At 43.2% G+C, this 19,160-nt stretch overlaps 1 protein-coding gene across 2 annotated transcripts in view; it reads right to left on the bottom strand.

Annotated features, from left to right (window-relative positions):
- GPAT3 (glycerol-3-phosphate acyltransferase 3) overlaps nt 1-17,520 on the bottom strand; it is a 30,530-nt gene extending 13,010 nt beyond the window's left edge. The window contains exons 1-5 of one of the 2 annotated variants that reach the window (XM_030564985.1): nt 17,452-17,520; nt 15,999-16,206; nt 5,058-5,130; nt 1,862-2,132; nt 333-407 (exon numbers count right to left, since the gene is read on the bottom strand). In XM_030564985.1, coding sequence (XP_030420845.1) covers nt 333-407; nt 1,862-2,132; nt 5,058-5,130; nt 15,999-16,142 — 563 coding nt within the window. In that variant the 5' untranslated portion in view covers nt 16,143-16,206; nt 17,452-17,520. Of the gene's footprint in view, nt 1-332; nt 408-1,861; nt 2,133-5,057; nt 5,131-15,998; nt 16,207-16,863; nt 16,927-17,451 lie in introns of those variants that run through there. The other variant, XM_030564986.1, reaches the window with a different exon arrangement.
- Between the last annotated feature and the right edge of the window lie 1,640 nt (nt 17,521-19,160).

A 19,160-nucleotide genomic window follows, 5' to 3' on the forward strand; every position in this document is an offset into this window, starting at 1 on the left:
GGTGTAGTTTCCTCAACACCTCTTTCCCCCTTAAAATGCTTCACAGGTATGCTTCTAGGAATCCTTTCCTTGGTATCTCCACCTTCCCCTGCTTTTTTGGGGGGAGTATTCAAGTTCTTCAGGATACTAAACATCCCTGTAGAGCACTACATAAATTGGCGGTTTTAGAAGAGGACTAGAAAAGAGCCACAATATTAACTTTGCATTCTTTCAGCACTGATGCCAAATCATAGACATGGCAGGTTTGCCATGGGCAGAGTCAATTCCTAATTCTCCACAAAATTCTTCCCAAATAGGTTAATTAAGGGGGGGAGGAAAAAAAACCCACTTACTTGCTGTTTGGCAACTGCCCTACAAGTGTGGTTCCCACAATCATTGAAACAATCCCAATGGCAGCCAAGGTAACACTAAAAACAAAAAGAAAGAGACAAGACTGTTTGTCTGCAGCAAGAAGATCCCTACTGGAGGGGAATTACGGCAATTCATGTCACGAAAACATGTACTAGAGAACACAGAATGCTGAAGAGTATCTAATGACTATCTGAGCCCCTACAATAGTTTCAATTTTAAGATAGGAGAGGGAGTAAAAGAAGCAGTGAGACACACTGCAGTGATGGGAGTAGTGTGAGGACTTAAAAAGCCCAGCTTGTATGTTCGTCATCATTTCTTGCAGGACTCAGTTACCTCAGAAACTGCAGAGTGATCATTTCATATTAGTGCGTATGTGACAGAGGCCCATTGATGGTTTACTGCTGTGTGTCAGTAACCGGCCAGACCTGACATGCTCACTGCACCTAACACATTGTTGTCATAATCTGTATCTAAAAGTTGTCATGTAATATCATTGGAAAACCACTCATTGATCATTAATATTCTTGCAGGATACACTATATCCGGTTAATCTACCGGAAATTATACAGATGTGCTGCAAATGCAACTAAAACATGTTTAAACCAGGCACTTTAGGGGAAGTTAAACAAACAGGGTTTTCCAGACAAAGGAAAGAGAGGCCAACACTTCAAGCCAGGCATGGCCAAGGACAGTGGGCTATTCATTTGTATCTGAGATTGCAGGAAAATGATTTGCATTTAAAAAAAAAAAAAAAAAGGCACCAGCAGGGAAGAAGCCAGTATGGCATCTACATGGATTTAACACCCAACAGGGGAAAGGAACTCTGTCTGGGGATACCCTTCAGAAGAACATTTCTAAGGTTTACTGGACTATAAAGAGCAGGGGAGAGAACCCAAAAGTTATGCATTATTATCCAAGATGGCTAAAAGTCTCTGAAAATTGACTATAGGTGAGAAACCTGTTTAGACAAGAATGCAATCTTCTGAAACCAAGTTATAATTTTAGAAGCGTATTTTTACTTGTGTGTTTGTAGCCATTTCTAGCTTTATTTCTTACACTTGGTATGATTTAACTCCATGTCCTTTTGTTAAGAAACCTGTCTGCCTTTTACCATAAACCAACTCAGTGCTTTAACTGAAATGGAAGGATTGTCAGCCCCAGCTAAGTTAATAAGCTGCTCTCTTCACTATTTCTTTAAAAGAGCAGCAAACTTGATACGGTTTTGTGGATGTTACAATAAGAGAGGCTGCAGAAAGATGTTCTGGGGGGAGAATTTGGGGCTGGAAAGGTTGGTGAGTTTCCCCTACAAAGAGTAAGTGGGTGGTGGGAGCCTGGGTGAGACCTCCATGCTTTTAGGCTGGCAGTTGGTGTCAGGGCTGTGAGCTACAGCAGAGCATTCTAGGTGCCCAGAGTTGCAAGAAGTGTTTGCTGAACCCCTTACTGGCTTAGGTGAACCCCAGTGTATCACCATGTACACACACGAGAACCAGTCTCCCAGTACTTAGCTCACCGAAGAGGCAGCAGGAGACAGTAGCGGATGAGGACCCCAAGGACCCACACTACAGTCAGACGCAGGCTGATGTACTGGAAGTTGACATTAGTCCTTGTAAGGAGGTTCCAGGAGACTAGTTCCTCTGAGGAAAACCTTTGGGTGACTTCATCTTCCACAATAGCCTCAATCCCCTTCTTGGAGAAGTAGAACACATCTGAGAGTTCAAAGTCTACACGGTGCAGGCCCGCGATCTCCTTCTCCATAGTGGTTTCATCTCGCTGTATGATACCTTAACAGAAATGTGAGGAAATTGAACAGAGAATGGATTTCAACAGTTGCTTTTGTCACAAAGGATTACTTGCTCAGGTAGCAGCCTAACAATATCAGAGCCATGCATGTTTGACTGCCAGAACAGTGTGTCATGGATTATTTGCAAATACTATGTAGCAGGCCAGTTCTTCATCACCCCCACCCCCAAAATGCAGACAGACACTTATGCAATCTGTGGCAAATTGGAAGTGATGCAGCAAGGCAGACTCTTTCCTTCCTGTCCACGCTCTCCCTGTGGGTTTCCTAAGCCACCTATAGGATGAACATTAGAACTAATCTTTGTGTCCTCGCCACAGCTCCATAGTCACCCCACAGAGAAGATACAGGTGAGTGCTCTCATCCTTTCTTCAATTATTCTGGAAGATACATATGCTTTGTCCCTTAGACAATAGCAGCTTAGGACTAGACGCAAGAAGTGCTCCACTTGGAAAAGTACAGAACAGAGACCCAAACTCATTTACAGTAAAGTTTCTTTACACCACTCTGGCAATCCAAGAGAGCCTTCCAGTGTAAATTACACTCACTCCAAGACCACTTTGCTCTGCCAGAGAAGTGTAAGTGTAACTTGGGCACAGATTCTCCTCCCTCAATGCTGCAAACCCATATTTAGAGTGTTCATTCTCCACTCTCCAGCATCTTTCCTACCCCAGCACCTGTTTGTGTTGGACATCTTTGTTCACCACCACCCAAGATACCAGGGCTTGGAGCACAGACTGTAGCTAAAACCTGAAGAGCTGCTGAAAATAGCTCATCTTTGGCCAGACTTGCAGCTAGCCTGCATTTGGCACCACTGGTCAGCAGTGGCTCTGTAATCAAGCACAGACTCACCGAGCAGTGCCTCCTGCTGGTCGTCCACGGGAGTTGGCGCTCCAGCCTCTGAAGTGCCCTCTGCAGGCCAGGTGTCCCACCTGTCATTGGCTCCTGTGTCCTTCCCAGGACACTGGTGTCCCTTTAACTGGGTGCTGCCCCCTGGCAGTACCCCCACAGTCTGGGTCTCCCCCCACCGCCTCAGGAGAACCCCGAGCCACTATCCCCACTTCGCCTCAGTCTTGTCTACTGTCCAGTCTCCATTTAGCCCCTGTTCACTGGGGCAGACTGCAGTATAAGCCACTTATCATAGGCAAAGGGATTTGGACCTGCTGCCTCTGGGTACCCGTAGGCTGCCTCTGCAACCCAGTATCTAATAGACCTTACTAGGCCTGCAGCCTGGGACTTTCCTAGGCCGGAGCTCCCCAGCTCCCTTGGCCTTTCCCGAGCCCTGCTCCACTCCAGATATCTGGTTAAATCTCCCAGAAGCCAGGCCCTTCTCTCTCTCTGAAGATGGAGAGAGACTGAGCTCCTGGCTCCCTGCCTTTTTATACAGGCCATCTGTGGCCTGATTGGGGTGTGGCCCAGCTCTGGCTGCTTCCCCAATCAGCCTAGTAGCTGCTTTTAGAGCTGCAGCCCTCTCCCAGGGCTGTTTTAAGCCCTTCAGGGCAGGAGCAGGGTAAGCACCCTGCCACAGGCTGACTAGCCACAATTGTATTTGCTTAACTGAGAATAATCCTGCAGGCAGTTGTGCCAACAGTTCCTGTAAGAAAGCAGAGCCCTACCCCCTACTATTTTATTTCACAAGATGATAAAAATTGAACTGCAACATTTGAACTTTGTCCATGCAATGCAAAGGGAGCCAAAAGAAACAGAAGGAGTTGCGGCATTAGAAGTGGCAATATTCATTGCCCAATGTTTTTATTATGGTATAATAATCATCAAACAGATCTGTGCCATCGCTGCGTACCTCCTGGCGATCAGGGACAAAGTGTAAGTGCTGACTAGAGCTGAAGTCCTGCTTACTTAAGATGTTTTGAGGAAATCAGTAGTAGGTCTAGCCACACATGAGCGGTCTACTGAGATGATCTAGTATTCACCTTAGAGGCAGAATGACCTTGTGGTTGGGACACTGAACTGGGATTAATATCAGAGTTCAGTTCCCAGTTTGGCTACAAACTGGGACAAGTCACCTGACATCTGTCTACACTACCATTTTTGTCAGTCAGGGGTGTGAAAAAAACAAAAACAAAAATACCTCCCTGACAGATAGGGTGACCAGACAACAAATGTGAAAAATTGGGATGTGAGGGGGGTGGGGTGGGGGAATAATAGGAACCTATACAAGAGAGACCCAAAAATTGGGACTGTCCCTATAAAAATCAGGACATCTGGTCACCCTACTGACCAACATAAGTTTCACCAACAAAAGTGCTGGTGTGGACAGCGCTATAATCGGCAGGAGAGAGTCTCCTACTTGTATTGCTAACACCACTTGTTGGGGGTGGTTTAATTATGCTGGCAGGTTTCTGCCATCAAAGAGCAGCTACATGGGAGCCCTTACAACAGCACAGTTTTAGTTGTGCAGCTGTGCTGGTATAAAGGTCTGTAGTGTAGACATAGCCTCAGATCCCACCTGTGAAGTGCACATAATGCTCACTCCCACCCTTAGCCTCCATCTATTAGCTAGGTTTTGCCACCCTTCGCACTGAGCAATACCTTACATAAGTGGGCCTACTGAAATAAATGGAGCTATTCTTGGAGTACAGTACTATTCCATGTAAGTAATGTTATATTTAGACCAAGCTCTGCAACCGAGTGCAGGGTGACTAAACCATTTAAAAGATGTCACAAGTAAGAGTGGCAGAATCGAACCTTTAGATTGCAAGATCCTTAGGGGTAAAGCCTGTATCTTACTAGATGCCTGACAGTGCTAGCCACAGTTTTAGGCCTCTGGCCACTACAATAGTAATTTAAGAACAAGATTAGTAGCTCCTCATTCCCCATTTTAAAATAATCTGTTCCCCATTTTCCTCAGGTTAATATTACTGAGACATTCTTCACTCAGAATTCTTACCACTGGAAGCAGAGTTCTTAAGTGCCATTGCCTGCTCCTGTTTGACTCCTTTCTGGATTCGTATTGTGGCCCACTGTTCAAGAGAAAAGAGTGTGCATTTAAGAGACAGTGTTTGAGGTTTAACATTTGCTCACCATTAAAAGAGCTTCCTAGAGAGTAAGCGGTACTTCCTTTAAAAGCCATCTGCATTAAGTTCTCTTCACTAGACAAACCATCACACACACACCACCTCTGATTTTGTTCCTGTTTTTAAGTGTCTTGGTACAGATAAAATCCTGCCAGCAAGAGTCAGTGGAAACAGCCAATAGTTCTAGACTCACTTTGCCAACTTCATGAATTGGCATTCTGTTCTATTAAAGTGAAGAGTACATGTCACAGGATTTTATTTTTTTATTTTTTTTAAAAGATTTCATTAGTGGTCCTCAGTATCCAAGCAGAGCAGAGACCAAGCATCTATAAGTCATGCCCAGCTGCCAGTCATATTATTTCAGTAGAACCTCAGCTTAGAGGGGGGAGAGGGGATGGTGGTGTAGAGGGAATACTCTATCCCTTATAGCAACAGAGATAAGCTCGAAAATGTGTCCTGAGTGCACACTAAATGCTCAGATATCAGAGAGCAAGTAAGAGAACCCACAGTTTTTTCTCAAGAAAAAAAATTCAAGGACTTGTGATTTTTTATGCCAGTCATGATTTTTGAGCACAGGGTGTTGGAGAGACTGTCTACAGGATGACCATGGTGCTAGTGACCGACCTCTTCTAGTATAGGCCAAGGGCTCTCAAAGGAGGTCTAGCATGATGCCACTGAACAGCCCCTTGCCACTTGTTTTGAGCAGTAAAAAGAAGTGAACTTGTGTGCCACATTTGCAGCTTCACAGAGAAGGAGAAATCCACCAGCAGCTTCTCCTAGACATCCTGTGGCAAGAAAATATAGACTAGCAAAGAGACCATGGAGGCACATAGGGTTGCCAGGTGTCTGGTTTTCAACCTGAACGCCCAGTCGAAAAGGGACCCTGGGTGCTGATCGGGTTGTTAGAGGTCCAGTCGGCAGCGCAGCAGGGCTAAGGCAGGCTCCCTGCCTGCCGTGGCTCCTGGAAGCAGCAGTATGTCCCCCTCTAGCTCCTTGGCAGAGGGGCAACTGGGAGACTGTGTGCTGCCCCTCCCCCAAGCGCCAGCTCCACAACTCCCATTGGCTGGGAACTGCAGCCAATAGGAGTTGCAGGGGTGGCACCTGTGGACAGGGAAGCATGCAGAGTCACCTCACTGTGCCTCCACATAGGAGCTAGAGGGGGGATATGCTGCTGCTTCTGGGAGCCAGCTGAGGTAAACGCCATCTAGAGCCTGCACCCACTCCTGCGGCCCAGCTCCCTACCCCAACCTTGATCCCCCTCCCACCCTGCAAACCCCTCAATCCCAGCCCAGAGCAACCTCCTGCACCCCAAACCCCTCCCCCACAGCTTTACCCTAGAGCCTGCACCTCCAGCCGGAGCCCTCACCACCTCCTGCATTGCAACCCCTTCAGCCAGCCCAATGAAAGTGAGCAAATGAGTGAGGGTGAGGAAAGCGAGCGATAGAGGGAGTGGGAGGGCAAGGGTATTGGGTTTTGTGAGAGTAGAACTTTGGCAGTCCTAGAACATGCTGGCCCCAAAAAGAGCCTTACCTATTTTTAAGGGTCCAATCCACAGACCCACTGAAGTCACAGGAGTCTTAAATGACTTAGTTGTGCTTTGGAATAGGCCCTAAAAGAAAGTGTGACATATTGAGGTCACCATGCTCTTCCAATAGAGGAGTGTGTTTTCAGAGGGGTAAAGGAAAACAGCTTCGTGACATTGCACCCCATAATGCTTTATGGAAATATGCTTGTGAATGTAAATGACATAACTGGCATATGTTTTATGCTACATATGCCATGTGGCATCTCCCTGTAAAAGTTATGATCTATTGAATATATTCAACCTATTTGCATGCATGTATCATTTTTGTATTCAAAGTTATGAATATTGGCTATGTGCTCGTTTAACTTTAATTAGCCTCAGTGAAGCAGCCACCCACAAGAGAGTGAGTCTATTTAAGCCCCTGGAAGACCCCTCCATTTTGTCTTCAGCTGGTTCAAGAGCTAGCCTCTCTACCACCAACGGATACCTGAAAGAAACTGGAAAAAAGGACAGCAATCACAGGAGTATGAGTGATTGCTGGACCCAGACTAGGAGGCTAGTCTGTAAAAGAAGCTTACTGGAACACATCTCTGAGAGTGAGATTTCAGCTGTAATCACTTTCTTACTGTATTAGGTTTACATTTGCATGTTTTATTTTATTTTGTTTGATAATTTACTTTGTTCTGTCTGTTATTACTTGGACCCACTTAAATCCTACTTTTTGTATTTAATAAAATCACTTTTTACTTATTAATTAACTCAGAGTATGTATTAATACCTAGGGGTGCGGGGGCAAACAGCTGTGCCTATCTCTATCAGTTTTACAGAGGGCGAACAATTTATGAGTTTACCTTGTATAACCTTTATGCAGGGTAAAACAAATTTATTTGGGGTTTGGACCCCATTGGGAGCTGGGCATCTGAGGGTTAGAGACAGGAACACTTTTTAAGCTGTTTTCAGTTAAGCCTGCAGCTTTTAGGGGATGTGGTTCAGACCTGGGTCTGTGTTTGCAGCAGCCTACTGTGTCTGGCTCAAAACAGGTAGGGCACTTAAGTCCCAAGCTGCCAGGGAAACAGGCTCAGCGGTCATCTCAGCACATCAGCTGGAAGTTCCCAAAGGGTTTTCTGTGATCTAACCCGCCACAGGCTTGAAGTGAGAAGGAGCACCTGACCTGCAGATCAAGTCTTGTCTTGCCAAAAAGCATCAATTGAGATTCTACTGAGCGTTTCAGGAAAAGACACTATTTAAAAACCTTAAATTCCCTTTCAGAGAACATTAATTCCACTTTCATGCCGAGACATATCCACCCATGGGACAGATCCTAGAAAAGAAGTTGTGACTATTCTTGCTAGCTAGTTCAAGAGTGACAACCGAGGCTGTTCTCTCAAATGACTAAATCTACCCTTATTCAGGGATCAAAGCATTATCCTGCTCAGAGGCCTAGCACTTAAGAAATCTTGGACCAGCATCCAAGTATTTGCTTATTATTTGTATTATAGGAGCAGCTAAAGGGACCCCATTGTGCTAGATGCTGTACAGACATCCCTGCCCAAAGAGCTTTCAGTCTGAATAGACGAGACAGAAAGTGGAAGAGGAAAGTGAAGAGAAGTGCTTTGTCCAAGGTTTCATAACAAGGCAGAGACAGAGCAAGGAACAAAAGAGTAACGGCTGTCCACTCCCAGACACACTAAACCAGGAGGCCACGACCAACAGAAAAACTGCTTGTTTCATAAAAACCAAAGAAGCATAGGGCTGGAAGAGACGTCGGGAGGTCATCAAGTCCAGCCGCCTGCACTGAAGCAAGACCAAGTAAACCTAGACCATCCCTGACAGGTGTTTGTCTAACTTGTTCTTTAAAACCTCCAGGGACAGTGATTCCACAACCTCCTTTGGAAGTTATTCCAGTACTTAACTATCCTTATAGTCAGAAAGTTTTTCCTAATATCTAACCTAAATTTCTCTTGCTACAGATTAAGCCCATTGCTTCTTGTCTACCTTCAGTGGAGATGGAGAATAATTGATCACCAGCATCTTTTTAACAGCCCTTAACATATTTGAGAACTGTTGTCCAACCGCCCCCTTCCTCCCAGTCTTCTTTTCTCAAGACTAAACATGCCTGGTTTTTTTAACCTTTCCTCATAGGTCAGGTTTTCTAAGCCTTTTATCATTTGTTGCTCTCCTCTTGACTTTCTCCAGATTGTACACATCCTTCTTAAAGCATGGTACCGTAAACTCACACTATTCCAGATGAGGCCTGCCCTGTGCTGAATAGAATGAGATAATTATCTCCCATTGTTAATTCACCCCAGAATATTAGCTTTTATTGCCGCTGCACCACATTGTTGGCTCATATTCCATTTCTGATCCATTATCACCCCCAAATCCTTTCCAGCAGCATTGCCAGCTAGGCAATTATTCCCTATTTTGTAGTAGTGCATTTGATTTCCCCCCCTTAAGTGTAGTACTTTGCACTTACCTTTATTGAATTTCATCTTGTGGATTCCAGACCAATTCTCCAATTGGTCAAGATCATTTTGAGTTCTAATATGTCCTGGGTGCTTGCAACCCCACCCATCCTGATGTCATCTGCAAGTTTTACAAGCATACTCTCCATTCCAAGTCATCAGTGAAAATGTTGACAATACCAGTTCCAGATACCCAGATACACACACACACACACAGTTTGACAACAGATATTTACTCTGAGTACGATCTTTCAACTTGTTGGGCACCCAGTTTATAGGAATTTAATCTGGACCACATTTCCCTAATTATGACAATATGTTGGACTATGTCAAAAGCTTTACTAAAATCAAGATACATCACCACATCTACCACTTTCCCATCCATCCACTAGACCAATAAACCTGCCAAAGAAGGACATTAGGTTGGTTTAGCATGATTCATTCTTGATAAATCCATGATGGCTATTCCTTATAACCCTATTATCCTCTTGATTATTAAAAAGTGATTGTTTTAACAATTTGTTTCAATAGCTTTTCAGATATCAAAGTTAGGCTGGCTGGTCTAATTCCCCAGGTGCTCTTGGTTCCACTTTTTAAAGACAATACTAGGTTTGCCCTTCTCCAATCCTCTGCAAACTCACCTGTCCTCCAAAAGATAATTACCTCTGAGATTGCTTCAGCTAGTTCCCTAAGTATCCTAGGGTGAATTTCATCAGGACCTGCCAACTTGAAAATATCTAACCTATTTTTTCCTCTGCTATGTGTTCCTTCCCTCAGTTGTTAGTATTAACTGTGATCTGGTCCCAATGAGCCTTCTTAATGAAGTCTGACACAAAATAGACATTGAACACATCAGCCTTCTTGATGTCATCAGTTATTAGCTCTCTTTCCCTACTAAGTAGAGGGCCTACACTTTCCTTTGTCTTTCTTTTGCTCCTAATGGAGTTATAGAGCAACTACAGCATTGTCTTTGGTGTCAGATCTAAAGTCCAATTTACCTGGGGTAAGTGTCTGGTCCTTTGGGACTGGACAGAACCTGAATATTGTTGCAATTTTTGCTGTGAGGGACTATCTATCAAAGGCAAGCTTGTGTAGGTGACAAGATAAACTGGAGTACCCAAAGAGACTGTCTGTGTCCATGTTACAGTGCCTGAGAAGTTCACACTTCAGATGTGGTTGGTGAAATCTACCTATGGAACTCACAACCAATTTGCGGTTTGTGCCCCAGTTCTTAACATTCTGCCCTGAGGTTGGTACTCATGCTCTTAAGCTATTCCAGACAGTTTGCACTCCTGATTTGGTGGTCTATAGTAGACCTCTACCATGTCGTCACCTATTTCCCCCTCCCCCATTTTATGTTTATTCAGAGACTTTCAACTGCTCTGTGTATATATTCTTGATGCAAAAATGCAACACCTCGGAGACACACTGTCTCCCTCCTCCCCAGGGGCTGCAGAGATATGCTAGCAGCTGACCACTTACGGGAGCAGCATGGGGCTATGGCAGACAGGCAGCCAGCCTGCCTGAGCCCTGCTGCGCCGCTGGCCAGGAGCCGCCTGTAGTAAGGGCCTCCTGCTGAAGCCAGCACCTCACATCTCCTCCACCCCAACCCCCTGCCCAGATCAGAATTCCCCTCCCTCTATACCGAGTCATATACAAACTTCGTCCCAGATCCTGCACTCCAATCCCCTGCCCCAGCCCTCTCCTGCACCAGACTCCCTCCCAGGAAAAACAAACAAAAAAAAAACCAAACCCAAACACTTATATACAGGGGCCCCAGGAAAAAAAAAAAATCGAATAGCCCCGGACCCCCAGGAGAGTTAATCCAGCCCTGGAGGCAGGAAATGTCCATTATATCTGCACAATACAGAGCAATAGGTCAGGCCATGACCTGCTTTGCGCCTCTAGGTATTACCTTTTTCAAGTAAATGGCAAAATTACAATAAATTGCATGCATGATGTAAGGTTCCATCTTTCATTACTGGTCCAGGCTAGACACATTGGTAAATATCTTGTGTTTTTTCCCGCCAATTGTTTAAGACAGGGGTAGGCAACCTATGGCACGTGTGCCAAAGGCAGTACGAGCTGATTTTCAGTGGCACTCACACTGCCCGGGTCCTGGCCACTGGTCCAGGGGGCTCTGCATTTTAATTTAATTTTAAATGAAGCTTCTTAAACATTTTAAAAACCTTATTTACTTTACATACAATAGTTTAGTTATATGTTCTAGACTTATAGAAAGAGACCTTCTAAAAACATTAGAATGTATTACTAGCATGTGAAACTTTAAATTAGAGTGAATAAATGAAGACTCAGCACACTGCTTCTGAAAGGTTGCCGATCCCTGGTCTAAGACTAGTGATCAGAGAAAAGTTTTGATCCCTACCCATTTTGCATGAGAAAAGATAGGAATCTATAAAGTCACCAATTTAGAGTTTAGAAGGAGCAGGCAGCTTCTCATTTGGAATCATTCCTTATAAATTTAATGTTATTTCTGCACTACTTTAGACACAGCTAAGTCCATATTAAAGGCAGAATCAAATAGGTCTGAACATAGCAGAAATCAATAACAACCCTAAAAACACAGGATATTGAGACATGCATCTGTAGTGTTTGCAAAGTTGCAACATCACAATGTACAGCAATGCTTTGCAAGAGAGGCAGTGATCTTCACGGCAGATAAAAATTGAAGTGTACTGTAAAGTAAACAAGGTAACATCTACAGCTAAGATGTGCTTGTCTGTCCTTCTCAAAGGGTACAGTTCATTCCTCAAAAATTGCTCTAAAATAGCCTGATCTGAGAGCTCCACAGTCACCTTTTCCTACACAAGATCTGCTGCACCACAGTAGAGTCTAGATTAAATCAGATTGAAATATGCTTTTTGAGGCACAAAAAAGGAAGGAATTTGTTGAACAGAGTAATCCTACATAGCTCTGAATTCCTACCTCTCTCTGCTAGAGAGCCGTGCAATGATAAAAACCAAGTAGTTAAAGGCATTTGCTGCTGCTGTCCAGCAGAGCTGTATGAATAACAGAGTTTTGGTTTGCTGGCAATTCTCACATACACACACTTCTGGTCAAATGATAAATTTTTGTTTTGACTTTGACTATTTAAATATTTTCAACAATACTAAATGAAATTTTAAAACAATAAGTTGCTTTAAACCAAGCATTCAAAATGCTGGGTTTTGAACATACCAAAATATTCCATTTTGTTTTCTTCTGAAGGGCAGCGATTGTTTCCACTGAAACCATTTGGCAAAACTGACAGGAGTTCACAAAACATTTTAATGCTGAGGAAACAGCAGTTTTGTTTTGTTTTTTGAACAGACTTTGGACAGACGGACGCGAACATATGATATTCACTAAAACCATGACTAGGGAAGCAAGATGCATTCATTCAGCAGTTTTGCTAGCCACATAAAGATTCATATGTTTAGACCAGTTAGTTTATACAACCTCCACTTCCTCTTACTCCAGTATAGAACGTATTTTCGTTGTTTGTACCTTGCTGGGTTTCTGAGAGAGGAACAGGTATAATTCACCTAGAATTTAAAGGCCAGAAGGGAACATTGTGATCTAGTCCTGCATGGCACAGGCCTTAGAATTTCATGAAGTGCTTCCTGCATCAAAACCATAGCTTCTGGTTGAGAACTCACTTAATATTTAAAATATTACATGACAAAAACAAAAATGACCACTGTGACGTTGTGCAGTCTATATGGTTTTATAAAAATTTAATAAGAATATAATATAACTGGAATATGCTTCATGCAAAAGGTCTCTTGTGAGGTATCATTACAAAGCTTATAATCTACTGAGTGTGGTCATCCTATTTGTATAAATGTATCATTCTTGTATCTGAAACTAAAAATATAAATATAACTCTGAGGGCCTATTGTAATTATGCAAAGTGTGGGCTATTAATGGTGGTTTGGAATCTTGATGACTCCCATTAACTAGGACATTTGTCTGCAAATGGTTGTATTTTACCTTTAAGTCTTCCCCTATACGTGTGTGCTGGCAAGTGGGTAATGAAGTCTTGCAGTGACATGTGATCATGTCACCTGAACTGGCATCCATCTTTAACCTGGTGTTTTTCCATTGAGAAGAGGGGGTGGGAACTCAGAGGGACAAAAAGATTCCTGCCTTATGCAAAAGATATATAAAGGGGTGGAAGAGAACAAGGGAGAGAGGAGAGCCATCATGAAGAATTCCCTAGCTACCAGCTAAGCTGGAACAAGAGCTGTACCGGGGGGTTCTGTGATCCAACCCGTCACAACCACATCGCTAGGCAAGTTGTTCTAATGATTATTACACTCACTGTTAAAGGTTTAAGAATTATTTCTAGTTGGAGTTCTTTTAACTTCAGCTTCTAGCCACTGGATGATGTCATGCTTTTGTCTGCTAAGAGCGGACTAACTCTGTTGAAGCTGTCCATGATCAAGTCACCTCCAAACCATCTATTTATTTATCCAAGAGCTGCTTAGTCTCTCACTCCAAGTCAGGTTTTCCAAATGAGGCTCAGAAAAGAGCTATAAAAATGATCTTACAGCTCTTTTCTGAGCCTCAGCTAATTTGTCAATATCCTTTTTAGGATGACACTAGAACTAGTGTATTCCAGTAATAATTTCACTAGTGCCATATACAACGGTAATGTATCCCTAGCAGGGGCAGCTCTAGGTATTTTGCTGCCCCAAGCACGGCAGGCAGGCTGCCTTCGGCAGCTTGCCTGCGGGAGGTCCCCAGTCTCATGGATTCGGCAACACACCTGCAGGAGGTCCGTCAAAGCCGTGGGATCAGGGGACCCTCCCCAGGCATGCCGCTGAAGGCAACCTGCCTGCCGCCCTCACTGCAACTGGCAAAGCGCCCCCCCCCCATGGCTTGCTGCCCCAAGCATGCGCTTGGCATGCTGGTTCCTGGAGCCGCCCCTTCTCCCTAGTTTTATTCAGTATTCCCCTGTTTATGCATACAAGGACAGCCTTTGCTCATACCTGGCACAGCATCACCAGCCCATGTTCAGCTGGTTATCCGTCACACCCTCCCCTTAGTACCCCCTTTTTTTTTTTTTTAAGTGACTTCTTGGTCACTTATTTCCAAGCAACCATCCCTCATTCTATCAGCACAATGAACATTCTTAGCATCTAAAAAGGCTAAAGCTGCAAGGTGATAATAGATGAAATTTTAATTACTCAAGTAAGGCCAGTTTACCAAGATATCCAGATTGCCCTGTACAACTGGTGGAGCATTAAATGGCAGATCAATCTGTCATCTCAACAAAAACAATGAATGGAGTTGGGCCAAGAACAGGTCCCTGGGGTATCTCCCCCCACACACACTAGAACTAACTCTTTTGGCTCACTCATTTATTTAAAGTTACTCTAAGATCTATCAGCCAGTTTTTAAAAAGCCATTTTACTTTTTGGCATAGCACTTTAAAAAAAAATTCAGAATGTTATGTGATACCAAGTCCTGCTTCCATAAGGCATCTGAATACATTATCTCAACCAAATTGGTAACCTCATAGACCACCACCAAGTTTAACAAGATCCATTTTCTATAAAACTCATGTTGACTGAGATGAACACAGGCAGCATGATTTACTGGTTGCTTCCCAGTATGCCATTCCACAATTTCACCCAGGACCAGTGTCGAGCTAAACAGTTTACAGTTACCCAGGTCATCCTGGTTAATGCTTTTTTAAAGAGATGGGTACAACATTAGCTCCTCCTTTCTCTTTGCTCCTCTAGAACTTCACATACATTCCATCTTCAACCTACCCCTAACCAGCACTCTCCTGGAGAAACAGATTTTCGTAGAGGAGGGAAATGGCAGGGGAAAAGAAGGAGATCAGCTCACAAGCCTTCCCCACTGAGAAGATGATGGGATGTAGCACACACATGCCCAGCCTTCCTGCTTGGCCTGTGCTATCATTGTTTATACTCCACTGTATGTGATATTCCCACAAAATAAGTTAATTTCAATGCTATTCAACAGAAGGTTATTTAGAAAATACAGGCATAAAAGTCAGCAGGACTGAGCATAGCTGGTCCCCTAAACTACAGCTCATAAGCAGCTTGGCACAGATGATCATTGTTAGAGTCATTAAAAAGGAGAGGAAGGCAGAACGCTACTGCACTGCACAGTGCAGGGTACATTATGTTCCTGCTCTTCTCCATTCAGAGATTGAATTTCAGCCTAGAATGTTATCGCATGACAGGGCTACCAAGGTGTTAATACGTGGGATTTTAGAATAGTCACTGGCTGTTTGGGGTTTTACATTCACAGATTAGTATTATGCAACAACAAGTGTGGATGAGCACACAGCAGAACATTTTAGCAAGGAAACTGATTTTTGGTTCAGACTGGCATGAAATTATTCTCAATTTATGGAGTTTCATGATCGTTTCTTTTAAAGCAAGTGTTTATCCCTCCACTGTCTGTCTATACTTCATGTGGATGATCTCCTGTACGCAGCATCAGGTCATTTATTGGACCAATAGAAAGGCTGACAAATTTAATGTCACCCAGAGCAAAGTTAGTCCTGATTTAGGATCCTAAAGCATTTCCAGGAACTCAGTGTTTTCTAGCCTTGACTAGCCAGCCTTTGGCAGATGGCTAGACTGCTCATCCAGAGAACACACCCTCTTGAGTTGGAGAAATTGAATCATGCAAGGATAATAGTGTTTATGCAGAAATCACAACAGAATTAGAGCTGCAGACTAGAAACTTTTACTAGAAACACCGTTATCACCACCAAAAAACAAAAGCATGTCCCCGTCGCCCCCCTCCCTTGTATTAAGTTGTAAGGGCCAACAACTTACCTCCAGGGTTTTTACTAAAATTCTCATGTAGAGTTCAGAAATCCCCAGCGACGCTCCGAACACCGATGGCAACACTATCAGTGTAAACACCACAGTGAGCCAGACGGACATGACCTTGGCTGCAGCAAAGATGAGGTCCTCCATGATCGCTGGAACCCCTGCTCTAAATGAGAGCCCCTCCCGCTGCTTCCTGGATCACTGCTGGCGACTGAAAGCCAAGCGAAAAAAATGGTCAGAAACCAAGGCCGGTCCTTGCCTTCCTCCGCCCTCCCCTGCTCCGCCCCGTTAACTAATTCTGCTCAAAATCCAGTCAGCAGCTGCAAACCTTCTCTGTAGGGAAAGAACAAATGCGAGGGAGAGAGGGCAGATATGGGACCGTTTGGTGTAAGAAGCCAGAGATGAATATCATGAAACTATAGCATGTGAGGGGAAATCCAGATGCATACCAAGATGAGAAGAGTAGGTGTTCCCCTGGAGTCCCATAAACTTGGAGCATAATGAGCAACTGAAAAGGGAACCCAGTTTGCCTGTCACTCGCTTCCTCTCCCAGGTGTAACTGACTAGGATTATACAGAGACAAGGTGGATGAGATAATAGCAGTATAAACTGCATACGGCTGGCGCACAATGCTTGGGGCACACGTATGTGCCTCTGGTACTGGGGACACATCAAAAAGGAAAGCCCAGAAAAGAGACACTTTCCCCATAAGGTTTCATTTCCTTTTTCCAGGGTCAGGTATTTTGCTTTCAACAGCAGAAGTGAAAAGGGGCAGAGAAAGAGATCACTTTAATAATAATAATAATAAACCACACAGACATCTTAAAAATCTAGCCCGTTTCAAAGAAATCCCCAGCACTATACCTACCCGTGTCTCTCTTCTTTACACGAGTTTTTCATCCTTCCCCTCAGCCCATAAAAACCAACAAAGGAACCAATTAGACGATAAACAATTTTAGCAACCGCAAGCGTTTTTTAAAAAGGGGCTTCCCTTATCTCATATTTTATCATTGCGGACAACATAATGTTACTTCTCAGTTAAAATGGTTCCTCTGGGATCCCTTCTCTCAGCAGGTATTGGATGCAGGCAAGAAAAGTTTAAATAGCCACAACAGAGCTACAGTTTGCTAAGACCAGCAAAATAAGACCAGGTTTCTAATTTAGAACACGAATTGTAAATTCCCTGCTAAAAGTCTAGAAGGGGCTTCTCTCTCTTGAAAAATAACTGCCAACAATTCAGCCTTAGCTTGAACAGTAACTTTGTTTATTTTTTTCTTTTAAGAACAAGCCTTTAGGCTACTTTGCCATTGTTAAAGACAGAAGCAAAGGTATTTCCTTAATACATTTTACTTTAGCTGGGTAATTCACTCAACTTTTAACTAAACACTGTTTAAACCCTGCTAAGAATTTTTAATTGTCATTACCCAGAGTAGTATAATAGCCACACAATTCTTACCCGAGGCAGCGTTTCTTAAGCAAAGAGCACAAAGGAAAAACATGCCAGTAGAGGGCTAGCACATATATATTTCCTGCTGCAATCAAGAGACAGGAAAAGCCACCAACGTTTGTATACCATAATTCACTTAGCAGAGAGACAGTTTTACCATAAACTTTGTATTACTCTAACCTCCACCAGGCCTGACTTTTCTTTGCTGTAGCGTTCTTCCTTGAAGAAAAGAGAAATACAGCAGGAGAGAGAACAGAGGAAAGGAATAGATTAAGGATAACTGCAGCTTTTGGGATAATAATAAAAATAATGATTAACCATAATGAATGAATGAATGAATCATAAACACTTTGTGTCTATATAGAGAGCTTTTCATTTGTACACATCAAAGCGCATTATGAAGGTAAGTAAGGTAGCATTATTTCCAATTTACAGGTGGGGAAACTACAACCCAGAGACATTATTAAGTGACATGCTCAAGGACAAACAGTGAATCTGTGTCTGAGCCCATAACAGAGCCCAGGTCTCCTGACTCCAGCCCTGTAGCTGAGGAGGGACCTGACAAGGCCATTTGTTTTCCTTGTTGGTCATGTACACACCCTGCAATGCTGATGAAATGGGAGCTACTTTGGTTGTTTTACCAAATCTGGATTTTGCAATTGGAAAAATGCACTTTCTCAAGGCAAAAGTTTAATCAAACATGAAAACTGCTTAGTCCACTTGAATGCAATGGCTGACTAGATTGCAACAAGGAAAAGAGAAGCTGCAGGATTTTGAGAGAGGGAGGGATTTTTTTTCCCCTCATCTCTACATTTCTGTGACAATCAGGGTCCAGACATCCCTAAGAGAGAACAGGGGGTGTGAACCCAAAAGAATATGCTATTCAATCAACTGGTTGTATACAATATTACTGTGTATAAATATATGTCAAGTTAGATCCCTTATGAAAGCATGTAATATTCTGAACCTGATTATTGTTATGAGATATGTACACAAACTGTGGTTAGGAATTTATGCATTTGTGTATATAAAATTGTGCTCATAATTTGTTCTGCAACATTCAGCTCCACTTCACTACAAAATGGTGAAAAAAATCACCAGAGAAGGGCCACCTCACTAACCAGAGGAGATTAGTTCCAAGTACCTAGCATAGTACAGGCCAGAAAATATAATGGTAGACCATTAAAGTTAAGGAGAAAACACAAACAACTTGAAACTGAAAAGAAAACTCTCTTTTCTTTTGCAGTGGAAATTAAACAAGCAAATACCTTACACACACTGCTTGAGTCACCTATTACATCTGGTGGTTACATATGTGTGTGAAAAGAGCTCAGCAGTGGCAGATATATTCTCAGATTGTAAGTCTACACATTTTTTTTTCACAGACATGAAGTGAGTGTGCTGTACCAAGGCCAGCACCTGCAAAGACTCATAGAAACAAGATGGACTGGTCACCTGAAAACCTTGGAAATAATCCTCAATACTTTGGAGGCGTATTCTGTCAAACTTTGTGAATGGATACGGAGACTTATCTGCTGTTGGAAGTTAAATAATAATCAAAAAAATTCTTGTTCTTAGCTGAGGTTATGAGAATAATTTTGAAAGATTTTGCTCCTCTGAACAATTAACTTCAAAAGGAATTAATGCACCTTTCTAATGGTGTTGAATTGATTACTGTTGGCTGTGAAGAAAATCAAGGGGGGAAAAAAGAGAGAGAG

Source organism: Gopherus evgoodei, chromosome 5 (assembly GCF_007399415.2).
Source record: "Gopherus evgoodei ecotype Sinaloan lineage chromosome 5, rGopEvg1_v1.p, whole genome shotgun sequence".
NCBI lineage: Eukaryota > Metazoa > Chordata > Testudines > Testudinidae > Gopherus > Gopherus evgoodei.